The following is a 27,614-nucleotide window of genomic DNA, read 5'->3' on the forward strand; positions in this document are numbered from 1 at the left end:
AGTCTGATGCATATTCCAGAAATAAATTACATGGAACTAGAGTGGTTAAATGAACTTTGCTTGGGGATTATTGGAAAGATAAATATTTAAACACTGAACTTGAGGTAAGTCATGTTTATGCAACATCTGGGTTTTTTGTCGCTACTTCCCCGTCCCCGCCCCCCCCCCTCCCCCCCCCTTTTTTTCCTATTGTGGCTTTTCTAGTCAACTCAACCATGAGGACATTAAAGCCAGGGTGAATACCGCCTTCAAAAAACTGTTTTCTGTATTGTTGCCAGCAGAGGGCTTTTTTTTTCTTTTTAGCAGATGATCTTTGCCTATTTTTATTTTTATATACAGCTTTGATTATATTTTACATTATATTTTTGTTAGAAGAATTCAAAGTAAATTTACAAGAATTCACATTATAACTCTGGGAAATAAACGAGCTTATATTATGTAACTCTAAGAATTGTTCAAAAATCCTTAAATTGCAGAAGAATGTATAAACCTTTGAGCACTTTAGTGTATGAAGCTTAAATTTTAAGGATTTATTTTAAATTAATAGACTTACAGTAAAGAAATCACAGGATGACACGCTAGTAAACCAGACTTACAGACTCCAGAAAATTTCTGAAATAGGAAAGGATAGTTATTATTTCCATTACATATGGAAAAATACAAACAATAATACAGATGAAGACTGCTGGTTAACTGTGTAGCCATCCACTGGTTAACTACATAACCTTCACTTCAGATTATAGAAGGTGATAATGGTGCCTGTAGGTATTGTGTAAGTATGTCAAGCTAGAATACTTCTTTCTACAGTAAAAAGCATGATAAGCAGATTTATGAAATCTTCAGGTGGCCAGATAGTAAAGATTAAGACAATAAAATAATACTTATCTTTGTAAGCTCATAGTACGAAGAATCTTCAATTTTAAAACATTGATGCAGATGAAATGTTAAGAAGCAATGATAATCATTATCCTTGCTATTGTGACATCAATAAGAGAATCATGAAACTAACTGGCTTTTTAGATTTTCATGCTCATCTAATTAGGAGAAGTGCTTATAATTGTAAGTCAGCTTTATTGTTATCAGATAACTTGCACGCATGAAACATACTCTCTAGAGTATGTTGGTCAGAAATGAAACAGCTGAAATACCTATAATTGTCAGAATTTAGCAAATGGCATTTCATTTTCAAACTTGAACCTTGTTAAGAGTATATGGGCTTCATGGCTGGATAAAATAAAAGGAGGAAGTATCTTCAGTGACTAGTCATGGTGGTTTTATATAGAGGTCTCTGGGCAGCGTTACCATCTATAAAAATGTCCTACAGTGCCAATAACCACCAGGTTTCCTAGGCGTACATGAACAGGGGTGGGGTGCATTTTAGTCATTGAACCTAACAGGACTGGGTGTATACAGTTCTGTGATTTCAAAGTTGATCTTTAATCAGACAATTTCTTCAAAAATTACTGTGGTAAAACTATGTCACATCCTGCAACTAACTGAGACTCCATTCAGGAAAAAAAAGTAATGAAGTAGGACTTCTGACCAAAAGCCTTAGGTTTGGCTTGAGCTTAGAAAAGAATAAACTGACAAGGCAGAAATATGTTTGTAAGAAGGAGATGTCAAATCTCTGATCACTACACAAATCCTAAAGAGTGAACCTACGTTCACCAGACTAATGGTGCTGCCAGCTGCCTCTAGTTACAACGTGTGTTTTGTTTCTTTGTAAAACACAAGTTTATTTTGTGAGGTTCACTGGAAGGACATGACTCTTGTTGATACGTTCAAGTAACAGGATTTTTTTTCCCTGCTGGTGCTGCTACGCTGGAACTGCATGCACAGTACACAAATTTCATTCTAAAGGAAATCATAGTAATGAATTCAGGAAGGAGAGAAGTATTAAGTACTTCTTAGTAAGAAGTACTACAGCAGACTACTGATTCTACTTTTTATTTTTCATTTAAGTGCATTGAAAACACAGGTAGCGGTATAGTGTAAAAATAGGGCACTTCTTCATGAGCACAACATTAATCAGATCAGTATTCATGAACTTTATAATTTTGTTAATTAACTGCTCAGAGGTCAGAGTTGTAGCATCTGTTTCAATACCTTCCTTTCCGCAGAGCCGTGTTTGTATTGTTCGTTGGTTTGGGTTGTTTGTTGGTTTGGGGTTTTTTTACATTTCATGCCCAGCTGTATCTTCTTGGTTCTTCTGCACATACTACGTGGCAGTTCCAAAGCGGTGATCTGAACACAACAAGCATCCCAGGCTTGGTAACTGTTGGCGTGCCATATATTGCAGAGCAGTGGATATACCTGGGTGTTTTGAATGATGCTAATGAATACTTTTACAAACACTTTACGTTTGGATAACAAATGAAGTCTTCCAGAAGAATATGGATTCCTTCCTTTTCTCAACAAGAAAAAAAATCCTCTACCAACTTCTGAGAGACAAGGAAGGGGGAAACTGTATGTTTTGTCTTTAACTGTTTTTTCTTAATTTTTGGCTGGCAGAGTATGCTTAGTTTTGAAACTGAAATATGTTCTGAACGCAGCCAGTTTGGCTATTTACTACTGTGCATCTCCAGATCAGAGGTCAGGAGCTTTCAAACCTTTTTGTGTTCATGAAGCATTCCGGAACCCATGTTTTCAGTGGTTATCTTGATGTGTCAACAGCAATTCTGACTGTACTTGGTTGCTCTTTTTGAGCACCTATATCATTTGATCAGTGTCTTTTTTAACCATTTTAATTTGGCAAATTTTTCTTATCTTCTAGCAAAAGCAAAGACCAGTAATTGCAGTGTTTTCTGAACTTGATTGCATTTTCTGCATTTCCCTGTTCATTCAGTGTAACTATTAATATGTAGGATCAGAACAGAAGATAGGCCAGCCCTAAATCTTTTATGAAAACAACATATGCAACAATATGAAAATATCTTGACACTTCAGAAGAGCAGTACAGTATTACTTTGCAGATTTCAGGCATTTAAAATAGATTCTGACCAGTAATTAATGAATCTTTGAACCTAATTTGTGTTTGAATCCAATTTGCAAGTCATCCTAGCAACATGGAAAAGGAACGTTTGATGTTAAATCCAAAGCATTTCAAGCCTTAATGAGAATGATTTGATAACTTACTGGTCCCAGCAGCAGCACTTTCAAAAAGCTTTGCGATCTCACACTAGCTAACGCAACAGATGTCATGACCTGATTCCGAGAGACTTAATGACATGAGAAACATGCTTCTGTGATATATTTCAAAATAATTTGCTGTGAATGCACACTTGCCTTAATTCGCGTTTATTTGGCAACTTCAGAATATTGGATGGATGTAGTAATTCCATCAGTATAATGCCGGTTTGAGATAGTTCTTTGTCTATTTGTAAATCTAAATAGTTTCATTGCAACTATAATTGCTTTGCTAGTTGCCTGTCAGTAGTATGGGAAACAAAAAGAGCAAATGGATAATTGGAGAAATAATCTGTGTCATGAGTTCCTACTGTACAGTCTTTGCTTGTGTCGAACTAGTATGAATAGGTCCGGTGAAAAACGAATGGCGAGTCCGCAACTGTGAGAGGTGTTGAGGGCTTGCTGTCTGTATTATTATCAGTAATTTAGAAGAATTAAAGAATATTACAGTTGCTGCTGCAAGTGGTTTGAAAATATGTGTCTTGTACATTGGCCTCCAGTTTACCGATGGAGATTGTGGAGTTCAGATCTCACGGCACTTAGAAGCTCTAGCAGTGAAACTCAGGTTTGAGCCAGTTTGTCAGCTGCTGTAGTCCCATTGCAAGTATATGGCTGAAAAATCAAATCCACTCATTTTAGAAAAATCACTCCTGTGAGGACTATGCCAATTAACTTCAAATGTGTTCATCTAAAAAACTGTATTAGGCCTGTTCCAGAATCAATTTTAGTGACATTCATACAACACTGTTAAAAGAATCATTTGCAACTGGACTGCCTTGAAAATAATAAAATAAATGGTAGTTATGTAAAATAAAGTGATAGTAAAGAGTTAAATGGCATGGAAATGAGCTCTTGAATGAAAAATACTAATATATAGTTATGTGGATAGGGAAAAGATAGACATGTTATTAAAAACATGAAGATTTTTCAGACAGGATATTACAGTCACATTTTAAACCCATGTATGCTGTTGTATTTCCATTACAGATTTAATCACTTCTAATATTTAATCTCTCATTCTCCTCTGTCTTGAACCCTTCCGCAGTGCAGTTAACCAAGACGGGGTTAGACTTCTAACGCTTAGACAAGTGCCCAGTCTGCCAAGAGGTTTTAAAGTATTACTGCTATACTCATTAAGGCTCTTGCCAAACATGAATGAGCTCCCAGTTTGAAGGTGCCCTGTGGTAACAACCATTAGATTTGTCTGGTCATTAAGTATGTAAATTTAATTCACGCTGTCAGTATATGACAGAAACCATTAAAACATGTCATTTCAGTAAAGCAACTTCCATGCTAAATATTTCTCAGTTTGAAACTCCGGAATCAACTTCTGTTTAAAAACTGTTCCAGATTTTAAAAGGATTCTGCTTCAAAAGATTTTTTACTACTGCCTTTTATCTGCAAAACATAATCTACTTTTTGCTCTCCTAGGGAACATGTCTTCAAGTTCACAGATCAAAGTAGTACCTACTACTAGTAGTACCTAGTCCTAGTCATGGAAGTGAGCCATGCAACTTATTCTAAGTTAAGGTTCTGTTGAAATGAGACTTCACCTTTATTTAAAATAACAATGTAAGAAGTTAAAACCACAGAAATGAAAGCATATAGACTGAATCTGTCTTTGTAATTTTTAGGAGCTGATGAAACATTTTAATACTCAGTGACGTTATTTTGATTAACAATATCGTATTAGCAAATATCAGTAATGTATCTCAACTGTTTTGTATATGGGTTCCTACAAAGAGCCATGACAGTTTTCCCAGTTGCTACTAATATTTATCACCAATCCAATCATATTCATATATAACTACGGGAAATTGTATTGCATGCTTGACATGTATTCTGTTTTCTCTCTAATTAATAATGATAGTTTATTGCATTGTTATTTAAGTTATAATAGACGTCCTATTTATCCTAATTTTTTTTTAAATATTCAGATGTATTTCATGTATATTATATGTATGTGCAAGGGTTCATGCAGTGTAGTCCATTTCCATCTCTCATACATAAGAACTTGTCAGATTTCTTAATGTAATTTCTGTTGTTGGTCTTTTCTGATTTTTTTTTCCCCTCAGTTTTTAATTGTCACAGTAGAATTTATACTTTTCTGAATTTAAGAAAACCTTTGAAAAATAAGCAATATTTTTGTAAAATGGCCTTTCCCCTCAACAATACATTTCAAAGAAAACATGCAATGAGTCCTATTAGTATCAGCTCTATTTAAAGCGGATCCATTGATACACGCTAGATCTTCTTTCAAGGTCTCTCTCTACCAAGTAACTATAACATAAATTAAAAGGAAACCCATGGAGCCGGTAAGTTTTCACTGTTACTATCACAGTTGTATCGTACATAATGTTTACCCAAATGTATGAAAAGTCTTGAGCCTGCCTGTTCCGTTAAGACAGAAATTAACATAAAAGAGCAGATTGGGAAGAGGGGAGGGGAGGACTCAGATCAAGTTTTCTATAATTTCAATAAGAAATTTCAAGCTTTGTTACTGCTTGACAGAACAATAACACGCACAACTGGAAACCAGTTAGTGGTAGGGAGATGACTGCATGATGGCACATGTCTAGTCCCCATGTACAAAGGGAAAACTGTGGTAATTAAAGTAAGAGCAGGAATAAAGGAAACGCTGTTCAAAAACCAAAATAACTACAACTTCATCAGCCCTGGATTCATGGGCCTGTCACAGTGATAGATACAAACAAGAGAAGCACTGGGATAACTTAATATTTGTCTGCCTTCTATGCTACCTGTTTTTTTTTTCTGTCTGATGTTTGAAATGCAGTATTCAGTGCCTTTTTCCCCTGCTGCCACCTCTTCTCTTTGTCTGTGCTGGGATGTGGTATACCACGTGAAATCTTGATGTCGGACTCCAGAGCAAAATGAACTCTATTGCCTTAAATGATGTTAGTGCATTTTTCTGAGGGAGAAAGCCGAGTTTCTGGTTTGTTTTTTTTTTTTTTTTAATTTGAGTTAGTGTTTGTTTCTGCGGCCCACAGAGGATTCCACAGCTTTGGAATCATGGGAAGATACATGGTCGTCTTAATTACAGGAGTGCCATTTGTATTGCTGTAGTTAGAGGTCTGCCAGCATTTCCATTACAAACCCCGGTTCAGTGGTTTATAGTTCAATCATAAAAATGTGGTGCTACCCTTCTGGATCTTGAGTCAGGCAATGATTTGGTCCCCCTCCTCCCCTAAAAAATTTTGAAAAGAAAAAGTGGCTAGTTTTAAAATATGAAAGCAAGAAGTGACTAGATGTTGACTATACAGGACTTTGCATTCCTACAGTTTAGCAAGAACTTTATTTTTGAATTGCTGTATAGGTGACCTTTACTGTATAATGCTTTTGCAAGTGCTTTTGGCTATTTTGAAACTAATCCATTTTTTTCATGCTTACGTGCCTTGACTTAAATTGGTTAGATTGAAACAGATCTGTATAAAGCAATTAAAAGTGTTTTGGATTTAAAGACCAATGCTTGAAATGGTTCCTAAACAACAGTTAAATAAAAGACTTTCGAAGTTTTCATAGTTATTGATTCCTACAGTGTTAGTCTAAGGACCCAGAATTTCTGCGAAAAATACAAGTTACCTTTACACAGGCACTGAAATGTGGCAGCTACAGTTACGCATGTAATATAAAGCACTAAGACATGGTTTTCAGAACGGTCTGCTTGCCTGTGGCGGTAATCCTTGATTTCAAATCTCAAGGATGCCCTGGCAGAAGATACATATATGACATCTTTACTTAGCTAATGGGATAAATTAACTAGGATTGCAGTAAATTTTTCATAACTGCAAGTCTTTAAATCAAATCTGGTTTTCTCCTGAAAAGACATACTCGCCCTAGCTTTGGGTTTGATGCAGAAATCAATGAAAAACCTCCATGGCCTGTGTTGCGTAGCTGACAGCTGTAGGACCCTGTAGTTTCATCAGGCTTTGAAAACTCTGGTATGTTAAAAGAGTAGATCCAAAGATTCCTCCTTTTTCTTCTGATCAGGGAGAACAGAAACTGAGATTCTGTCAAAAACCAAGCAACTTGGTTTTGTTTGCTTAGATGTCCTTTATATGCTTTAAAAAAGAAGTCAGAACAAAACCATATTGCATCGGTATGCATTTTAGGAAAGTCAGAGAAAGTCCATTTAAAAAAAAAAGAAAAGAAAGAGATTCATGTATTGTACTGGGAATCTGACGGTCAGTAGTACAGAATGGGTACCTTGCAGTGAATGCCACTTGTTCGCGGGCAGATTTGCCTTTCAGTTAAAGTATTTTTAAAGCAAGCATCCTTAAATCATATTGAAAATAAATGTTTAAAATACAAGAAAAGCATGTGTGAATTTTAATTAGCTTTATAACCCTACAAATAGGTTTGGATGTTACCAAAAGCCAAGTGACTTTCCTGTTCTTTATCTTTTGATCTTAATGTCAGTGTTTACAATCCCATGACATTTTCCATGTAAATATCTGTTTGTGTGTTTCTGTGCAATGTTGTGCAAAGCACAGTGAGATAAGTGTGAACTCCATTTAACCTCCTGACAATTCTTTGTAAGTGTTTGGAAAATAGATTTCTCATAAAATCTCTAAGAATTCTTAGTTTATTTTCTAAAGTATCAGCTTTGCCTTTGATTGTATTTACTGTGTTAAAATTTGGTACTAAATGAAGGTTTCAGACCCCGTAACACTTACTGTCCTGCTGCTGCCCAGTTTAATTACATGTTGAGGGTGTTCAGGTTTTTATTTCTAGTTATAATCCTGTTCTACTCAGTATTTGTATTTATGCTTGGTTGATAGAGGTTCAATATATGTACATTTTAGGTGGAAGAAAAAGACAAAGAACTGCCAGCTGTACGCATGACTGGGAGATCTAAAACTTCTTCAAATGAATGATGGAAGTAAATCTGGTTATTCACAGAACTTTCTGAGAGACAGAACCATTATCATTTGATGAATAAAGCATATTCGTATGCCTTTGTATATTTGATTTCCTAATCAATGGCCGAATTATTACTTGCATTCTATGCAGAAGCTGGAGCCTTCCCTAGAGAACTTGGATATTCTGTAACAGAAGCTAGGATCTGCCTTTAAAGAAAGTTTTTTTGGTGAATTAGACATCATTGCTTTCGTAAGTGGTCACAAAAAGAATTTACAGCCTTGCTAAATAATGGAAATCAAGGGGGAAAGGAACAAGGTGATTAATTTGACAGCATTAATATAACCTCGGAGAGTGTGAGTTTCTGGGTCAGAAAACACAGTAGCAGAACATAAAATAGGAAATAGCAGAAATTCCGTTTAAAAAGTGAAGTCAAAAGAAAGACATACAAAACAGTTAAGATGGAAGTACACCAATTGTATGTATTGGGAATAACATAGCACTCGGAGAACATACACAGTTATTCTTCAGAACACGTAGTCTTACATAGATGAATAACAGTTCGAATAACCACATGGCAAGAACAACTTTGGCTGCGTTACAGTCATCCTTAAATAATTTTCATAAATGATGTAGATTAATCATTTAACTCTTGGTTGCTATCTCTAATATGTCTTTTTTGTTTTCCCCCTTAGCTAACAATGCCAACATTTCCTGTTGTTGTGAAGATTGGACATGCTCATTCAGGCATGGGAAAGGTGCAGATGCTACTTACTGCATGTTAGGAGGCTGGGTGTTTGTCTAAAATAATATGCATGTTCTTTCGTTTCCTGGATATTTTAACTTTTCACCATTCAAGTTCTGTCTCAGATCCCTACCCTTGCAAATCTCTGCTTGTATATTATTCAAGAAAGCATCTCTCTTAAGGAAAATATTAAAACGCATAATATATTCTCACATTGATGCCTTTTCAGTTTATGCGTTGTCCTATATAGGATGTTCTTTGAAACGTGCTGAGATGCTTTCTGGAAGCAGAACCTTATTTATTAATTCAGTTGACTGCAGTGAAACTATTTAAGAGTCAAGGTGTGTTTGCACAATCCAACTTTTTGGACCTGGGAATACAGGAAGGTTTTGCCTTGGTTCTTATTAGTTTCAGCTTGATATTGAACTTTTATTCATTTCCTATCTTAATGTATTCTCTGTGATTGTTTCATACCACTATATAACTGCTGCTTTCTTTCTCCAAAGTAATTGCATTTCAGTGGTGAGTACAGTTGTTTTGATATCACTTACCTCACAATGATCGTTCAATGGGATATGATTTAAATCCCTCTTTCATTGATGTCAGTGAAAATTTGTAGTCATTACAGATTAACCACTTTGTCTCACTGAAAACACTTCAGTGCTTGAAGTTTTTTAGATTTTAAAACAAATCATCAGAGAATAGTTACATTTATCATCTTGAATCTCCAAAAGCTCCATGAACATAATATTTGCCACTAGCAACAGAAATAGGAAACTGATCTAATTGTATTTTATTCATTAATTATGTAAGTTATACTGTATGTTATGTTCTTTTACCTATGACTGTTTTGGTTTATTTCATACTTAGTAAGTCAGTGGAAATCCAGCAGCCAATTTAATTGAGAGCGGAATTAACCACTAATTACTTAAACTGCAGTTTCTGTGGATTGCATATGTGAAGTGTTAGAATGTTTATACTGTACTTTCAATATTAATCTCATTTATAGAAAAGGGAAATAATGCACAGAAATGTTCGGCATATCAAATGTCTAGAAATACAGCTAGATTTTTTTAGCTGTAAAATATTTAAATCCTTAAAGAGTGAATGCCAGTCTTTCATAGTGAAATGCTTGCTGTCAGAGTCCAAATAAAGGTTCTCCTCGTACCCCAGTCCTCCCTAAAGGCATTGCTAGGAGTAGTGTTTCCATTGGTCGTAATTAGACTCACATATGCTATTAAATTTTCAGAAACTAAGTTGAAACCAGGCATTGTGTCTGGTTTTATGGCTCTCAAACGGCAAATTACTCTGTATTGTTCTCCATCTGAGAGTTGAGAGCAAATACTTCAGCCTTATGACTTCTTTTAGCTTCACCAGACTCCATTTAATATGCAAGTCCCATCTCACAGCTGTGGCACTCTGGCCCACAGGTTCCCTTTTAAGTACCAGGTGACAGTGGAAGCAAACAAGATGCTGGGCTTGCAAAGAGCTGCAAACTCTCCTAATATTAGATAACATGAGAAATACTAATCCCTACCTCCTTTCCTCACCGTCTGCAATGTACTTTGGGTCAGTGTGTTGGAGTTCCAGTTTCCCTCTCCCATTTTCTACTAGCCCTAAGATTTCTCTTCTGAGTCACTTTTTCACTTCAGCCATCTTCCTTTAAGTCAACCGTAGAGATGTGCCCTCCCTGTCCACAAGTAATGCCTTTGTCCTCCATCTGTCCTCTAAAGTCTCCTTCTCCCTCTCCCCCTAAATCAATATTCCCCACTTTTCCACCTCCCTCTTATTTCAAGATGTTAAAATTGATGGGTTTAGCACCATTCACCATCTTAGCACAGTGTTCCACAACTAGGAAATCCTACTCCTAGAAAGCCTGACTCCTTGCAGAGAAGTGGGAGAAATAAGAAAAACTGGTTCTGCTGTCTTGAGCCAACCCTCCGTGCTCCATGTGAATGCACACTCATCAGGAATCATGACCCTTCATCTCCTCCCTCCCGGGAGACACGTGATATGATAGTACATGGTGGGCTCCATATACATTCAGTTACATGAACAATTTACAGTATCAACACGAATTCTGTATAAATTAGTGTTGCATATTATCACACCTTGAAAAATTCTAAAGCCTGCAGATCTAAAATTAACCATCACCACTTAAAAAAAAAAATTGAAAAGCAAAATAAAACTCCACTGTCTGCAAACTGCTTTCTACAGATGAACAGGTAATATCTCGCCTAGAAAAATAGATACTTTAATGCAGGAATGTTATAGAATCTAAAAATCAGATAAAATATCTGATACTTTTTTTAATAAACTGATGTTGTCAAAAACCATACTTCTCATGAATGCCATTTGCAACTGAATTCTACATTTTATTCCTAATTACTCTTTTTTCTTTTGTATATGCTGTTTACTTGTGGTATGATGACTACAGATCAAGGTAGACAACCACTACGATTTTCAGGACATAGCCAGCGTCGTAGCACTTACTCAGACCTACGCCACTACTGAACCCTTCATAGACTCCAAATATGACATCAGGATCCAAAAGATAGGCAGTAACTACAAAGCATACATGTGAGCCAAAAACTTATATTCTTTCATCCTTTTGTTTCAAAATTGATAAGCACCAATAAGATTAAGACTGTTGGATGAGTCTCTGAGCCGATGTGGTGACTCCATGCCTCCATTGTCATACTCTCCGGGAAGACAGTATTTTAGACTTTCTAGACTTATCAGGACTTTTTTTTAAGTTGATTGTGACTGGGAGGAGGAGAATAAAACAACAGGTGAGCCTGCCAGAGTGGTTTTTCCGCTAACCTTTGTTTATTTTTTCATTTAAAGAAAGGAGCAGTTGGAAGGGGATTTGTTTTTATGGACGACTTGTTAAATCAGATTCCTTTGTATGTTTTCACCAACTTAGGGTCAAATTTTCTTCTCCCTCTAAGGATAGTTAGATCACGTTCATTCACACAAACCTGAATCGTAACACTTTAATGGAACAAAGTACTCTCCTTTTAACGTAACACATGTAAGAAAAATTCTGGTCTTGCAGTGGCCTTCACATATATGGATGAAAATCTCTTCTAATTTTAGAATCCAGGTGTTTGTTTAAAGATCATGGCTATACAAGAGGGTAAAAGGGTGTTTCAGGTTCACAGATGACATTAAGCTAGAGCAGCAAAACAGGCTGTCATGTAGTAGTTGAGTTATGGTAACTGTGTTTATGCATATTTTTACTCTATTTCAATTATCAAGCAATGTAATCTGGCATACACTCATTTCACTCACGTTTTTAAGACAAGTTAGGTCATCTTATGTCTTTGTTCCCTCATGCTTACAATTCTGAGGCAGGAAAAATATAACAAAACATAGATAAAAATACACATATGCATTTACATATGCACACCCATATGCATATGCAAAGATATTTCTCAAGGAACTCCTGTAACATTGGAGGCATCAGAGATTTCTTGTATGTTGACGTTTGTAAGGTAGAGTCAAGTTCTTTATCAGTAAAAACAATTGAAATCCAAGCAAACCATAAATACTAAGAGAAGCAAAAGTTGGAGCTGCGTTAAAGAAAATGCATACAATGTTTTATAGTATTAAAGACAGGGTTAGCATTGAGTGTCAAGTAATTTAGGAACAGCCAACAAGCTCTATGAGAAAGTAGAACCTTTTGCCCAGGGTGGGGGAAGGGGCAAAATATCCCTCCTTAGGTTGCTATTGGAAGGCCACATACTCTTGACTTCTCCCCTAAGACATTACTGTCACAAGATCAAAACTGTATGAGTAACTGCTGGCCTCTCCTGACATATGACTTGAAGGGGTATTTGAGAAAGAACATCAAAGATTAGGCCTTTCAGCAACAACTCAGTAGTCCATCTGCCTCTCATTGTACATCTGAGGGGCCTCAAGAAAGCACAACACAGAACTAGGTGGAAATACTGTTCCCATAGGTCAGCTCCATCCAGCAGTATGGACACTCAGTGCTTCTGCTTCATTTTGAACCCAGAACTATCTAAATTTTGCAAAAACAGTGTGTTGGAAATTTGAGTTGTACACAGCGACCAAGGCAGAACACTCACATAGCTTGTGAGGATTGAGAGGTTTCTGGAGTCCTTTGTTGGTGATTTTCAGTGTTCTTAGTGATGCAGGACAGAAACTCTGTCACTCAAGCTCCCTACAGAATTTCAGGTGTGTTGGGCCTACCCCACCTCTCCCTATAGGCAATAAGAATGATAAATAAATGCCTCTGAATGATACAGCTTTTAGCCCCTGGCTTCTCCAGGAAGGTTAATTCAAATTCTGCTTGTTTGTCTTACATGGCTGTTCCAGACTGTTGACTTTCCCTTGCTTTAGCCCCATGTCTGGAGACATCCATCCTACTCTAATAGCACCATACTCCTACACCCCAAGGTCCCCTCTCTCCTGTCTGTCCCAACCGTATCTTGGTCCAGTCCCACCGCTTTCCCAGACCACTTCTACCTTTCTATCTTGTAGTCCTTACCCCTTATGCCTAACCTTTTTTATTGCCCCAGGTTCTCCCTTGCCCCTTTTATTCTACTCAGTGCCATTCAACAGCCTTGTTCTTCCTCTGCTTCCAGTCAGCAGTCAGCCTTCTTTCTCTGTCTCAGACCTTTTCATACAACTGCTTCTGCCTCTTCAAGGCTAAGATAGTACTCTTCTCTCTTGTTGGTGCTTTGACAGGCAGATTTCTTGTGTTGTGCTACCCATCTCTCCCCTCCTCTGTTGTTTATAATAAACGGAGTTGATTTGTCTCTGTCTTACAGCTCCCAAGTGGCAGAGTCTTAGGAATAAGGCCCAACTCCTAACGGTTATGACACACCGCCAGATGCAGTCACCAGCAGTCAGATGCAATATTAGTAACTTGATGGTTCATACTCTATGGCAGAAATTGCACCACTGCATTTCACAGGAGAGCGCCGTACATTTTTTTCTTTGACTTGAAATTTAAATGCTGTTCAGTGTCTAGAATAATTTTGGAAGAGTCAGCCATGGTAAATTTATCATTTTCAAACATAAATGTTTCTTCTTCACAGAAGAAGCAGTTGGCCTAAGGGACAGCAAAAATAAGTTAAAATGACAGCCTGTTCCTCCTACCTTTTATTTATTTTTGTTTCGACTCAGAAACTATGGGTTCATCCAAATGCTAAAAGCCTAGCAATCATTTTTCCTCTAGATTCTTTCATACAGTTAAATCACACAAAAAAATGAAATACCGATCCATTGTTACAAAGCATCATGAAAAGGAGAAGATTTACCAAATGTCTGAAAAATTCTTCAAATGCATACATATACATTATGTCAGTAGAATATTGTTTTACAGCTGGTTCTCATTTTGTTCTGTGACACAGGAACAGAGTACTTAGAGAGCCACCACAAAAAATACCAGCTGAACATTTGTTTTTGTAGTTTAAAGAGAGTTATTAAGAGCTTCAGTTTTATAATTCTGTGGGAAATTGTGGTATAAGTGGATCCATGACTCACAAGACACTGGCGCTTATCATCTGTCAGTAGAGATTATAGCCAAAATGCAACATTGGATCCCTCTAAATACCACAGCTCCTCAAAACGCTTTGTGACGCATACTTAACTACACTTGGTACCATTACAGAATTCATCTGACTTCAAGGAAATAGAGTTAAAAGGGTCACACACAATGAAGAAAAACAGAAATACAGAAACACTACGTCTAAATCTCCTCTCCAAAAGCCATACTCTGAATCCATAACTTAATGTAGTTTGATCAAAAGATCAATAAAACAAAAGTAGAGTACATCGACCAAAGAAAGACAGTGCTATAGAATCAAACCACTAAGCAGGCTACCTACACAAGAATTGTAGGTAGACATTTCTACATATTTTTCTGATGGCAAGTCCCTGTCCCGACAATTTGGATTGCGTACTTTAAATGGTACTAAATAAAGCGGAAGGGTGTTGGAAAAGGGGAAGCTCAAGTTACTATGAATTGTTTATACTAATCAGAATTCCTTTTCCCCCAATTTTAAAACAGTTCTTCCTTCTTTGCAAAGACCAAATCAAGTGAAAACATGTTAAACCTAAGTGTAAAGCACTCAAAAGTGTTAGGAGTTGTTTTCTATATTATTCAGTATTTAGTAAAAGAGAAGGAGATAACGATATGAAAGACCCTTAGCACTTATCAGAACAGAAATGAAGAAGGGTGGGAAACCTACATATTTCAGTAGAGGAAATCATATATGAATTACAGAAATCATATCTAAGGTTTGAAGTGCCAGATAGTCTGGTCGGGTACTTCTGTATCACTTAACCATGGTCTGATGGAACCCCTGTTGTTTTGGAGTTGTTCTGTGTCCCAGACCTAGCACCAACGGCTCCAGCCCACAAGCTGTTGAGATGACACCAGTTAGATCTGTGTCCGTAGCATTCCTCTCAGTCCTCATCTGGTCCCTTCAGCATCGTTACAGCCAGCCAAGCATCCAGTCATGAGACTTCTTCAGGTTCAACAGGGGACCTTTCACGTTGTGGAGTGAAAGCATGGCTTAAAGCAAACCATCTTTTCTTCTCTAGTCAGTAGTGCTGAGATTACATCAGTGCAGCTGAGGATCTTGAACTAAATACTTGCTAAAAGTCTTCAGGACAATTTTTTTTTTTTCTGATTTGGTCACATCTTGCTTCCTAAAAGACACCTTAAATCATACATGCTAATGAATGCCTTTGAGAAGTCTGCAGTAGAGCTGAATTGTGATTTGTGTATCTCTCTGATGCAGAATATGTGTGTAGAGTAGTGATGAACTTAGAATTTTTAATTTGTAAGTAGACACATATATGTAAATATCACTTTAAAAAACGAAGCAGAAATCACAAGGTAGCCTTATTACTGGGCAACGTTACCTTACACACAGCACTCAACATGCACGTTCCCCTTTCACTAGTTTCTCCCACATCAACAAAGAACATGGCATCTTAGAAGAACTTTATGCTTTAAAATTCAGCTAACTTCATGAGACTCCTATAGAAAAGTCAACATTCCCCCACAATTGCTGCTGACCCTCGTAATTAGGTTAATAGAAAAATGGAGAGAAAACTATAGCTGCTGTCTAATATACTTTTAATACATTACAGATGTTCCTATTATTTTACTAACTGGAAACACTTCATAATTTGTATCCTTAGCCTATTCCCAGTACAGCATTTAGGTTTCAGAAAACAGTGATCTTCTCAGCCCTGGTAGCAGTCCTAAGGTCTGAGGAGGAAAAAACTTGATATGATTTTTTTTTTTTCTTAGAGATTAAAGAAAAGATGGTATACTCAAGCCCTGACATATGCCATTTGGATTATATTAGTAAACTAGCAAAGAGTGAAAACTGGAGGAGAAACCAAAATCCAGCTCTAAGAGAGATCTCAGATCACTTCAGAGATGTTAAAAACATAGATATCTTGTTTTTCAAGTATTGGGACCTAACCCTGCGGTGGTAGGGATTTGAAACGAGAAGCTGAAGCTTCAGTTTCTTGCCATGTGCAGTAACAGTATGTTACAGGCTATTCAGTCCATTTATAACTGATAACAGCTTATTGCTAGCATTTGCACTTAATCATAGTAGGTTTTTTAAAAAAAAGTCTTAATAAATGGGGAACAGAAATTTCACAGCACTGTCATACTTCATAACATGCCTACAGTGAAGCATTACTGACAATTGCAATGCCTGTTCGAATTCTTCGTGGTTTAGGTGTTCTGTTATAAGCTGCCAGATATGAAAAAGGTGTAAATACTGCTATAGTATTCACGTGAAAATCAGAGTAATGTAAGAGATAGTGAAAATATAAAACCACTGGCTGTCTTTGTAATATTTTCCCCCTTTCAGGAGAACTTCCATATCCGGAAACTGGAAGACAAACACAGGCTCTGCCATGTTGGAACAAATTGCTATGTCAGATAAGTAAGTCGAGTCTCATGTAAAAGGTAATTAAAAAAAATTAATGGAATTTTATTTTAAATGAATTTTTTAAAAATGACATTGTTGATATGCAATTCACAGTAAATGCATGTCTCACATTCATTTTGGAAAAAAATCTTTGAATTAGATGAAAGAATATGAGCCAAGAGTTCCATATGACGTGTCTCAGAGTTAACTACCCAAACTAAGTACTAGGCTTAGGTGCTTACGTGCACCCTTGGGTTCCTACATCCATATCTGCACCTAGAAAACTACTGGAATTCCCTTCAGAAAATTCCATTTTTCAGACTCAATCTGTCAATCATTTCCTCTGGTTCATTTGCCCTCTTTTACCTGACAGTCTTACCCCATGCCACAGTGTTTTAAACTTTTCTCCTTCTACACCATCTATTATAACCAAGCAATCTGGTCTTAACTTTGCCTGTTTAAATCATATTTCTCTTTTCTACTTTCAATCCTGCAAAATTGCTTATTTTTCATTTTTGAAATTTCCACTAAACTGCACTGTAAGGCTTTTTACCCAGATGCTGGGATATACTGAAGCTTATTTCCCTCCTGTCGTCATTCCAGCTCTGTACTTTGGTTTACTGTGCTTTTCTTTCTGTCTCCCATCCTTATGCTGGATACTTTTTGCAATCCAGTCAAAAACATTCTCCCTGCAGTACCATTTTGAAGCTCAGGTCTTCTGTTGACAGAACTCTTCTCTCAATACCGCTCATTTGCTCCAAGTTCCTCCACAATCTATAGACCTCTTTTCCCTGCAAAAGAAATCTGTGAGGCTTTTTGATGGCTATGAATTTTCTTTTGTTCAGCTTCTCCAAAGGTTGCTACCAGTGGAAGCTGAAAAAAGTCTGTACGATAAAAGTGTAATTTAAAAGGTGTTTTAAAGTTCAACAGTAGTCTTTTTTTGGTGTTTTTTTTGTTTTGTTTTGTTTTGTTTTTTAAAGTCTGGAACCTACAACTTGGTCCCTCTTATGAGCTGAGGGAGACACAGGAACTGAACCATTGCCTGCCCTGAGAAAGGTGAAAACAAGTAAGACGGGAATTACAACTCCCTGCTGTCCAACCCCTGTCTAGACTGTGTCCTCGCTGATCTCCCCTCTGGGGATGGAGTGGAGCCACATTATTTTCTCTTTCTCATTCCCCTCCCACCTTCCTTTAGAAAGTGAGGTTATGCCTTCGCTGAGAGGGAAAAGAAAGAGTGTGCTTTAGCATGTGTAATTACAGTCCATGAGCTATTCCTCTGTAAAAACACAGGCACTTTAGTTTTGCCGTAAGGAAAACTAAACAATATCAAGTATGGGTGGTGAGTAAGAAATGCTAACCTTGCCTAGCTACCTCACTGTAAATGCTCTACGTGCTTTGCTTCTGCTTCCGTTTTTGAATGTAAGATAATTAGAGCACAGTAGGTATTTTCCCATTAAAAAAACACTAGCCAACAAAACAAGACTTCTTTTATGCTGATGAAGACAAAAGCATAGAAAAGATGGATCTTTTCTCATAACAGAAAGGGGTGTGTATCACATAGCCCTGCTTTTTGTCTGATTACCCACTGAAGTGCACAAAGCAGAGCAAGGAAGAGAAGGGAAAACTGAAGTTTTCTGAAGAGTTGAAGTAGTTCAACGGTATACCAAAAGCAATCAAATCTGATGTATGTGCGTTTCATTTATAATACATGTCATGAATTAGGAAGAAGGGTTTTGAAAGCACTGCCTGAGTTGACATTGTTGACTGAATATAAATCTTAGTCTAGAAATTTAGAAAAGAAGGAAGAATGTGGCACAGTAAGGGACAATGACGAGGCAGAGAACAAGCAGATTTCAATGTTACACATTCTTCTTGACCCCTCTATTTCAGAGAGGCACTGCTCCCCAGACAGGAGCAGAAGAAGAGAGACCTGTGCTAATTGTGCACCCCTCCTCTGGCACACCAGCTATTTCATGTCAGACACCTGGGAACAAGACTTTATTATCTGTCAGTTCTAAGGCTGCTGCACACTATATTGGCTCTCGGAGAATAAGAACCGTGACCTCTTGTCAAACCTACTGTGCAAGCCTTGGGTTTAAAACACTACAGGCTAGTCCATCCAACACCTCTCTTTCCAAATGTAACCGTATTTTTCCAGTTCTGTGTTTGTTGGCAGAAGACAGACTATTAAAAATGCTTTCATAGATCTGATTGATGTTTCAGTATTTTAAAGAAAATGTCTTCTTTTTTTTTCATGTGAAGTCCAGATATTTACTGTTAAAGACAAGTTTTCGTGTCCTCATGACTTTCTAAGATACATGTTGGTATTTTACAGCAAAAAAAAGTTATTTACAAGCAAGTGCATGCAAGCAGTCCAGTCAGTCAGTGCATCTACAGATGTTGAAATTGTCAGGCATCCAAAAAAACCTCTCATTTTGGACAAAAAACATGTTTCTCACAGGAAAAAAATTATTTTCGTTGCTAAAATACTACCATCAGGATTTTTTCAAACAGTTGTATCAATTTCTTTGTATTCTGCTTAAAAGAAAAACTTTTCCACTGGAACAGACTTGGAAAGGATGCTATTACTGAAGATATTTATATATGAATAAGACTCTCAGCCCAGCAACGAGTTTCCTTTGATCCTACAGTGAAGTCAAATGCTATGTTTATTACATCAATTTTTTTGCAATGGAAAATACTATGATGTGGGAAATCTATCATCATGGCTCAAAGGCTGGATCAGGAGAGAGCAGGAGAGGGCCTGTAAAAGGAAATAGCTCTCATTTATACTCAAATGCTAGCCAATGAAAGAGAAAAAAGTTTATGATAAATGGCTGCTTTAAAACTGGGGGGGGGGGGGTTAAGCAAAACATGCCCTTCAATTGGTGGAACTGTGATAGCTGCCTATATAACCTTTCAAGATCGTATCATCGCTTACTGGTGCCCATGCACAGCTATGCTATTAGTTCGTGAAAGTTCTCAATGCTGTTTTGTGTCCTGTGAGTCAATCCTCGCCATTGAGCAAAACAGCTTACATCACCTCAGAACGCTCTCAGCAAAGTATTATGGCTCCCTGTTATGTCAGTAACAGTTCTGTTACTTGATCACAGGAATTGCCTCACTCTTTTTCTAGTAAGTCCCACTTCATTCCCTTGTTAGTCAGATAATCTCTCTATTCATAGCATGGATAAAGCTCTTCACGCAAGAAAAATAAATCATATTACTGCATGTAGAATGGGTAAACTGTCCATTCCTCAGACCATATTTCTTACCATGAGGTTAGAAATGAAATGGAGGAGTTCTTATGTTCAATACTGCATGAAATGTTAGCTTTTTTTAGGAGTTGTGGAATTCCTCAGAATTCTTTAGATTTCTGTTGAATTTTACTGTAGTTGTCTATAAGCCTACATGAAGAATATTATCCTTGTCTGCATGCTATGTAACGTTTACGTAGTGTCATACGGCTGTTGCTCTTGCATCATCTTAAGGGGTGTTTTGTCTTGATTTTTCTTTTGCCTTGTTCAGTGATGTACATACACGGCTATCATTGCTACTTGGGAATACGGTTGGGTCCGTAATTTAGGACAGAGACTCTCATTCTAGTTTTCCTGATAAAAGAATAAAGCCCATCCATAATTAAGTACACTACCAAGCATAATAGGCAAGAGGATTGTCACACTTGAATCTGTGCACAGATTGAATTTCACCAGAAAACAGAAGCCCTGTTCCCTACTTTCTAAAACCCCTTGGCATCACCGAAGCCACAAAAACTGGTCGGATGATAAATCCCCCTTGCGGGGAGTTCTCACGTAAAGTACAGCCACAACTAGCAAGCTGTGCTAGCATAAGGACACTGGAAATGCGGGATGGGATACAGCTAAATGCTGTTTGTGTTCCAGCATATCTTATCTTCAGGTTACTCACAGTTTAGAGCAGACACATGTTTGGACCCATATAAACTGGGACAGAATCCAGCATAATACTAGGTCAGGATACAGAGCCACAGCTTTTCTGGATTCTACTGGGAAAAGCAGAGTAATCAGGCCGGTCTCTCTAAGCTACTATTCTGGGACATACAAATTCAAATAAAACTGGCAATATAGTGAAAATTCTGAATTTAGAGCAAATGTATAAAGTACGTTATTAGGTTAAGCCTATAGGAAAACAAGAGCCTGATGAGATACTCACAGAAAAAATTATTTTTATGAAACAGGTACAAGCTTTGGGTTGACACCTGTTCTGAAATATTTGGTGGTTTGGACATCTGTGCTGTTAAAGCTGTACATGGAAAGGATGGAAAGGATTATATTTTTGAGGTAAGCAATCCCACTCTTTTCAATATATGCTTTTATATATGACAAACACCCAGGCAAAGAACATTTGTGATAGTTAGGCGTGGGCTTATTTGTGTTTCAGGAAAGACTGTGTATTTTTGAGCAACGTTTAAATCATAATACAAAGCCACATGTCCAAGTTAGTGGCAACACTTGCTGGAAAATGTAACCATATAGATGGTAATGTCTTTTAGTGTTTGAGGAAATGTACACAAACTACAAAACAAAACCAAATGTGGGTGTCACATTTTCCCAACCCTTATAATTTCTTTCCTGAGCAGGCTTACCAGTTTTTCCTGGAAGGTTTATAGATAGCACTATCCCAAGGGAACCCCAGCAAAATTATACCTTTACATGGAAGGGGAAATTAAGAATGAAGTGGAAACTACTTTTTTCTAGCCTAAATGTTGCCTTTAAGATCTGATTCCTCATGAATCAGAAGGTTCTGCTGTAGATAATTTTGAAAAGTTTAAGTTTTTCATTTACCTTAAGTTTATTATGGATAAATATAACTTTGTCTAGCCATAAAACAAGAGATCATCACTTGCCTATCACACAATTCAGGATTTCTTCAGCACCTTCCATGTTCTTAGAATTTTATTCAGGAGACAGGCAAGGATCTTCAGAATCTCCCCGCTCCAAAAGAGGTTGATATTTGCTAAAGCAAAAGTAAGAGTATTTTTTCTAAACCAGGAGAGTAATCTGGAGATTATGGATTGACTTTTTCTAGTTATTTGTATCCATTTATAACAGAAAAGCTTTGCAGAAGTAAAAATCTTTGTTTTGTCACAGTCTTAAACAGCTCTATGTATTTTCTTCTCTTCACTTTTCACAAATGCATTTATCACTATTGCAATTGCTAATAATTTGCAAATCAATCAATAGCACTTTAAAGGACTGAGCAGCTTGCAGCATTAAACCTGCAGTAAAACAAACAGAATTAATCACTGCCTCCTGAGATGCTGAGGAAGATTTCAAGACATCCTGTTTCTTTAGTCTGCCTGGCCAAATCAGAACTTACTGTAGCATAACATTTAGGATTCAATACTAAACCTCCTCTGTTGCTCCTTCATATAGTGCAGTCTTTCCCCTCCACCGCAGCCCGAAGTTCCTGTTAAATCTGTAATGCTTGACCCAATGAAATCTGGCTGAGATTTGAAAGAGCGAAAGAAAAGTATTTTCCTCTTTCTCAAAACAGACCACTCTGACTTCTGATGATACAATATAGGGGAAATTCCTGAACATAAGATTTGTCACGTGTGCTACTTCACAGCTTGGCTGTAGCCACGGGTGTATCTCGGACATTTCTGCTTACTGGGAAGGTATGGATTTCTGCTCACAAGTCAGCTCCTCTCCAGCAGTTGGGCTTTGGCAGCCTCCCACATGCCATTTAAAGCTTTGTAGGATACTCTGCGGTTCCCATAGCCCCTGAATGTCTCAGAGGATGGGTCTCAGCATTTTCCACACACACCCATTTATCTAAATTCATAACATTTGAGATAGTTCATGCTGATTTGGCTAGCTTTAATCCAATAAATTTTGACCCCACGATTTAAACTATAAAATAAAGAGATGTAGATTGTTTTAAGACATAAGATCTTAGTTATCTTACCTCATAAGATAGTAGTTAAAAACTGAAAGATTGCATGCAAAAAGATAGAAAACCAGAGTAGGATTGCATTTAACAAGTATATTCTTGTAAGAACTAGAGGTTTCAGACATAAAACAATGTTGTTTCTTACCCACTGTAGCTAAAGCTAGTCTGAGAAATGATTAGTCCCTCCTACCGATTTCTTTTGTTCCCTACTTTCTTTTCATCCTGCTGTTCCTGTACAAATATAGTTGGACCTTTTCTGCTTCCAATGGAAGTGAAGGATGTCTCCTTTATTTTAACAGTTGACACTTCTGCCAGTTAGCAAATTCCTGTCAGACTAAATGCACTTCACTTTCATTCACTGAACTCGACTGTTTCCACATTTTTGATATTGCAGGATTTTCCAAAGTTTTGAGCAAAGCCAGCAAGCATCATCAGCTTCCGCTGAAGTCAGGTACACAAATGAATTCGTGCATCAGGCCTGGGAGGTCTGGTGGGTAGGAGGAGAAGGGGGAGCAGTTTCTTGAAAATGAAATAGCCAGTGCAAATTATATAATGGACCAACAGAGTACCCTGCTTCCTGCTTCTGAACAAATCCCCTAATTTTCCATGCCAGACACAGTCATACTTTTAAGCAAACAGAATTCTGAGAACTGCAGCATACATCAGGAACTGGGTTTATAGAGCATTTTAAGTAGTGTACATAATAGATGTTGCAGTTAAAAAAAAGAGTGGATAGAAGCGTGATAATTCTTGCTGTTCTACAGAATCAGCTGAATTGTTTGGAAGATGGTAATGCTCATCAGCAAGAATATTTAGAATCTGGATAAAACATTGAAATGTAGAATTGTTTGCAAAGTTGACATCCAACAGAACATCTGTAAAACTTACGAACATTTGCTACTAAAAAGCCAGCTTACATCAACAGTTATTACACTATAATTTTAACAGTTATTGCACTATAATTCTATGATACAGTGAAGAGCAGAGGACCGTCTGCACCAGCATAGGAAAAATTTTCGCCTTTTGTGTACTTTCAATATGAGAAAATAAATGTGTTATTAAAGCTAGCATGTACACGCTGCAATCAAGAACCAGTAGCTGAGCAGGACAATCAGTCCGTAAATACTGGGTTTACATTCCAGTTGCAGTCCCACACTGAAACGTGTGCTCTCATGTTTTCATGGTGACTGGTACACCTAGTACAAAACTAAATGTTTCTGTATTACTGACACTTTAATTCTGCAGATATGATCTGACAAGAAACGTACAAACTTCCTAACGTATGAGATAATGTATGTAGATGTGTTCTTCCTGATTTTTCAGTTTGAACATTCAACCAGTGTAACCACCAATAGGAAAGCATACACATATGTCATCCGGCTTCAGGGTGAATGTGAATTAGAGTAGAGTTCTACTAGAGTATCCTTCATATACTCAGCATTCTAGACAGAAATTAACTTCAGAGGGATTTTCTGTAACAAGATTGGGAGAGCAGCATTTTACAGGAATAACTATTTAGTACATAGTACGTGTTTTGACAAAGGTGTTCAACAAGAGCTTTAGGACATGCATAATCCAAGACAGTAGTTTTAAAATATCCACAGTGTTTAAATATTACATGTAACAGCTCATCTGCTTACAAAAATCCATTCTAAACTAATGTTAGAAAATGTAACACATAAATGACTTTTTATATGACTGTTTCTGGAAGGTTATTAATTAATTTCATATTATCCTTTCCTTTCCGTTTTTATCCTATACCAATAATTTTATTATTTTAGTGTTGTAGCCATTCAACTGCTTTGTGATGGTCCTTTTGTCATTCCTTGGTTTAACATTCTGCTTTCTTTTATTCCCCAAAACCATGGAGCAACAAATTGTACCAGTGGCTGATACTAGGGAATCAGTACAACATTGTGTCTCATGAATCTAATGTTCTAGCTGTACTTCTTAAAAAACACCACTATAAAGTGATTCTTTATCTATGATCTAGTATGGTACGCTTACATTGCAGGTAAGAATGTGTTGGTTCTTAATGTTAGATCTAGTCATCATGCCCCACTTCTTCAAGAAGGGTAAACATTTTTTTTCTGTTTTAGTTTCTCTAATAGTTTCTCTTCTATATATATTTGATTAAAAGGATGAGAATTTTTAAATAACTTATTTTAAAGCCTCATGGCCATTCAATTTATGCAAAGTGTGCTTGCTGTGTAAGTAGAGTAATGCCTCTTCAGGAATAATATGGAAGGATTAGAGAACTGAAATGAAAGAAAAAAAAAAAAAAGGATGTTTAGTGACACCAAAGTATAGTTCTAGACACTTAATTTCTGCATACATAAACCTTGTTATGAAATAAAGAAATACACAGATCTTTATTACTCTTAGCTGCTTGTAGATGTCTCCCTCGTGGCATTTGCATGCTCCTTTGACCAAGTAGGTCTCAATGTAATAAAACACCAAGAAATTGCAGTGTAAGTACAGCTTCTCACATTTTATAGCTTTGGGTGCTAGATTTGGGTCCATTTTATAGATTTGGGTCAGTTCCCCCGTGCTAGTTTGTGCATCAGTATCTTCATATTTCTGCAGCCACCCTAGAGATTTCTAGTCATTTGAACAAGCTGAAGCCAATACTACTGTTATTTCCCAAACATTATAAAAAGGATACTTTTTTAGTGTACCATTCATCTTTCCACACTGCTATAAATGCTACTCCCAGGGGAATTTCGAAGGATGTCCATTTGTGTCTTCTTGCTATGCAGTTGAGGGATACCTTATGCATCCCCAGGAAAAAAATCCAGACCAATTTGTCTGAAGACAGGAAGGACAAAATATTGATGTCATAATATTACTCAGACACAATACAACCTCTGTGTTTCCGTGAAGCTACAAGCTCTCTACAGTTTTCTTAGATGGGGGCTGTAAGAGGTAGCTTCGACTTTTACAAGAACATGGTTTTCTAAAAGTTGTTCCCTGGAAGAAATTACCTTCTCCAGGAGAACCTTCTGGTTCTTCATGTCTTTTACTTCTATACTCCAAAGAACTATCTCCAAACTCCTACTAGGGAGCAATGAACTAATTAAAGAATCACTTAGCTAAAAGGACGGGTTGTCAGGTTGATCAGGAGGAAGGCCAAGTTATTATTCTGTGTAACGATCTTAGCTATTCATTTAGGGACTATTTTTTTCACCTCCGTTGGAATACTCAGCTGCCAGGCATCATCATGCCAGAGACAAGCTGTAGAAACAAGAATTTTATTAACACATCATTGCAACATACAGCTTTTTGACTGTCTCACCAATTCTTGCTAATAAGACATCAAATTAAGTTCCATTAAACTTTAACTTCTTAAATAGAAGCAAGACTTTTAATCTTTCCCTTTTTAAATTACTACTTCTGTAGTTTTAATACTAGAAGGAACAGATACTTGAGCATTGTTCATGTTTCTGACTCCACTGGATATTATCTTTCATGATTCATTCTTGGAAAACCAAACCTCTGGGAAACTCAACAAAAGCTCATATCATGATGATGAATGCAGTAAAAGAGAACAAATGTAACAGAATCCTTTAAAGCGGCCTCACAGGCAATCTCCCAAATTTTGCTCAGAATGGAATGGGTGGGTGGCTGCTGCAGGTGTCTTATTTCTACTTGCTTATTTTTACCCTAAGCTGTATTAAAATTAGCTTCCAAGTAGTTTATAACCTAGAAAGATGCAAACCGTTTGGATTTCATAAAGAGTATTTTCAGCCGCTGTAAGCCAGTATAAGAAATTAAGCAACAGATTTTGATTTTTTTTTTTTAAGTCTTGGTGTAATAGACACTGTTTCTGAAGGTGCTGCAGTCTATCAAACTACTAGGAAACATACCACCAACTCCAGACTATATATACTGTATAAGGTGTAGTGATACAGCACCAGCACTAAGGATGCTGTCCTTCACAGACTTCTGTATTCCCATATTCAGTGTCCTGAATAATATTGGCTAAAGTACGTGAAGAAATACATCAGAAGGGGGCAAAGGCAGAAGAAACCTGTACCTCGTGCAGTATTTGTGCACAATTTTACTTAAAGTTGTGCTTTCTAGGAAATGCTAGCTATACTATTCAGTTTACAGTTCAGACAGAGCTATGGCACTGCCTATGGCACAAGTTCAATGAGCACAAGCCTCTGATGTACAAACCGTGTCCTTCCAAGTGCTCAGAAGCTAAGCTTACTTATTCTTCTGTCTTAATCATACACATTTCCAAAATTCAGCACCGAAGACTGGACAAAGGCATGAAAATATATTCTGTTAGAAATATTTGGTAATATCCTTGTAAGTGGGGTATCACAAATCATAGACATATCTAGATTGGAGGTCACGTAGTCCAACATTCTGCTCAAAGCAGGGCTAACTTCAAAGTTGCTCAGACCCTATCCTAAAAGAAAAAAGAGAGGGAGAAGTTTTGTTTCTTACCATGTCTGCCAATATTGTAGATACAAGTCCTCTACAATAAACAGGTTTTTAAAAACTCTCTAGAAACATAATTTTATCTCTAAATCGGGTGATTTGGCATATAAATATGTGCAAGAGTGGCAGATAATAATGGCCATGTTTTTTTACATACTTAAGTGGCTTTCCATCCATTAAAGAATATCCTCTGTTCAGGTTAGTAAGGGAACTAAATCCAGCTGTAATAGTTGATAAAGTCAGAAGTCTCATAATTTGTGATCTGGTACTATAAGAAATTTTGAACATTTAGGAGTCTAAAATTACTCTTTTATGTAACTAAGTTATAATTAAGACCACTGTGAAGACTGTCTGTGAAGATTCATCTTTCCAAAACAAGGAGCATTCCTGCATTTCCTAATACGATTTAATATAACTTAATTATTCCTAATAGGACTTAATATAACTTAATAAGAAATGGCTAAGAAGATACAATTCTAGAAAAAACC

The 27,614-nt window shown here is 37.0% G+C and overlaps 1 protein-coding gene across 2 annotated transcripts in view; it reads left to right on the plus strand.

Annotated features, from left to right (window-relative positions):
* SYN2 (synapsin II) overlaps positions 1-27,614 on the plus strand; it is a 197,058-nt gene that overhangs the window by 137,803 nt on the left and 31,641 nt on the right. For both annotated transcript variants that reach the window (XM_050904476.1, XM_050904475.1), the window contains 4 exons: positions 8,760-8,822; positions 11,247-11,389; positions 16,684-16,758; positions 20,960-21,062. In XM_050904476.1, the coding sequence (XP_050760433.1) occupies positions 8,760-8,822; positions 11,247-11,389; positions 16,684-16,758; positions 20,960-21,062 (384 nt within the window). The remainder of the gene's footprint in view (positions 1-8,759; positions 8,823-11,246; positions 11,390-16,683; positions 16,759-20,959; positions 21,063-27,614) is intronic.

Source organism: Gymnogyps californianus, chromosome 13 (genome assembly GCF_018139145.2).
Source record: "Gymnogyps californianus isolate 813 chromosome 13, ASM1813914v2, whole genome shotgun sequence".
In the NCBI taxonomy this organism is placed as follows: Eukaryota; Metazoa; Chordata; class Aves; order Accipitriformes; family Cathartidae; genus Gymnogyps; species Gymnogyps californianus.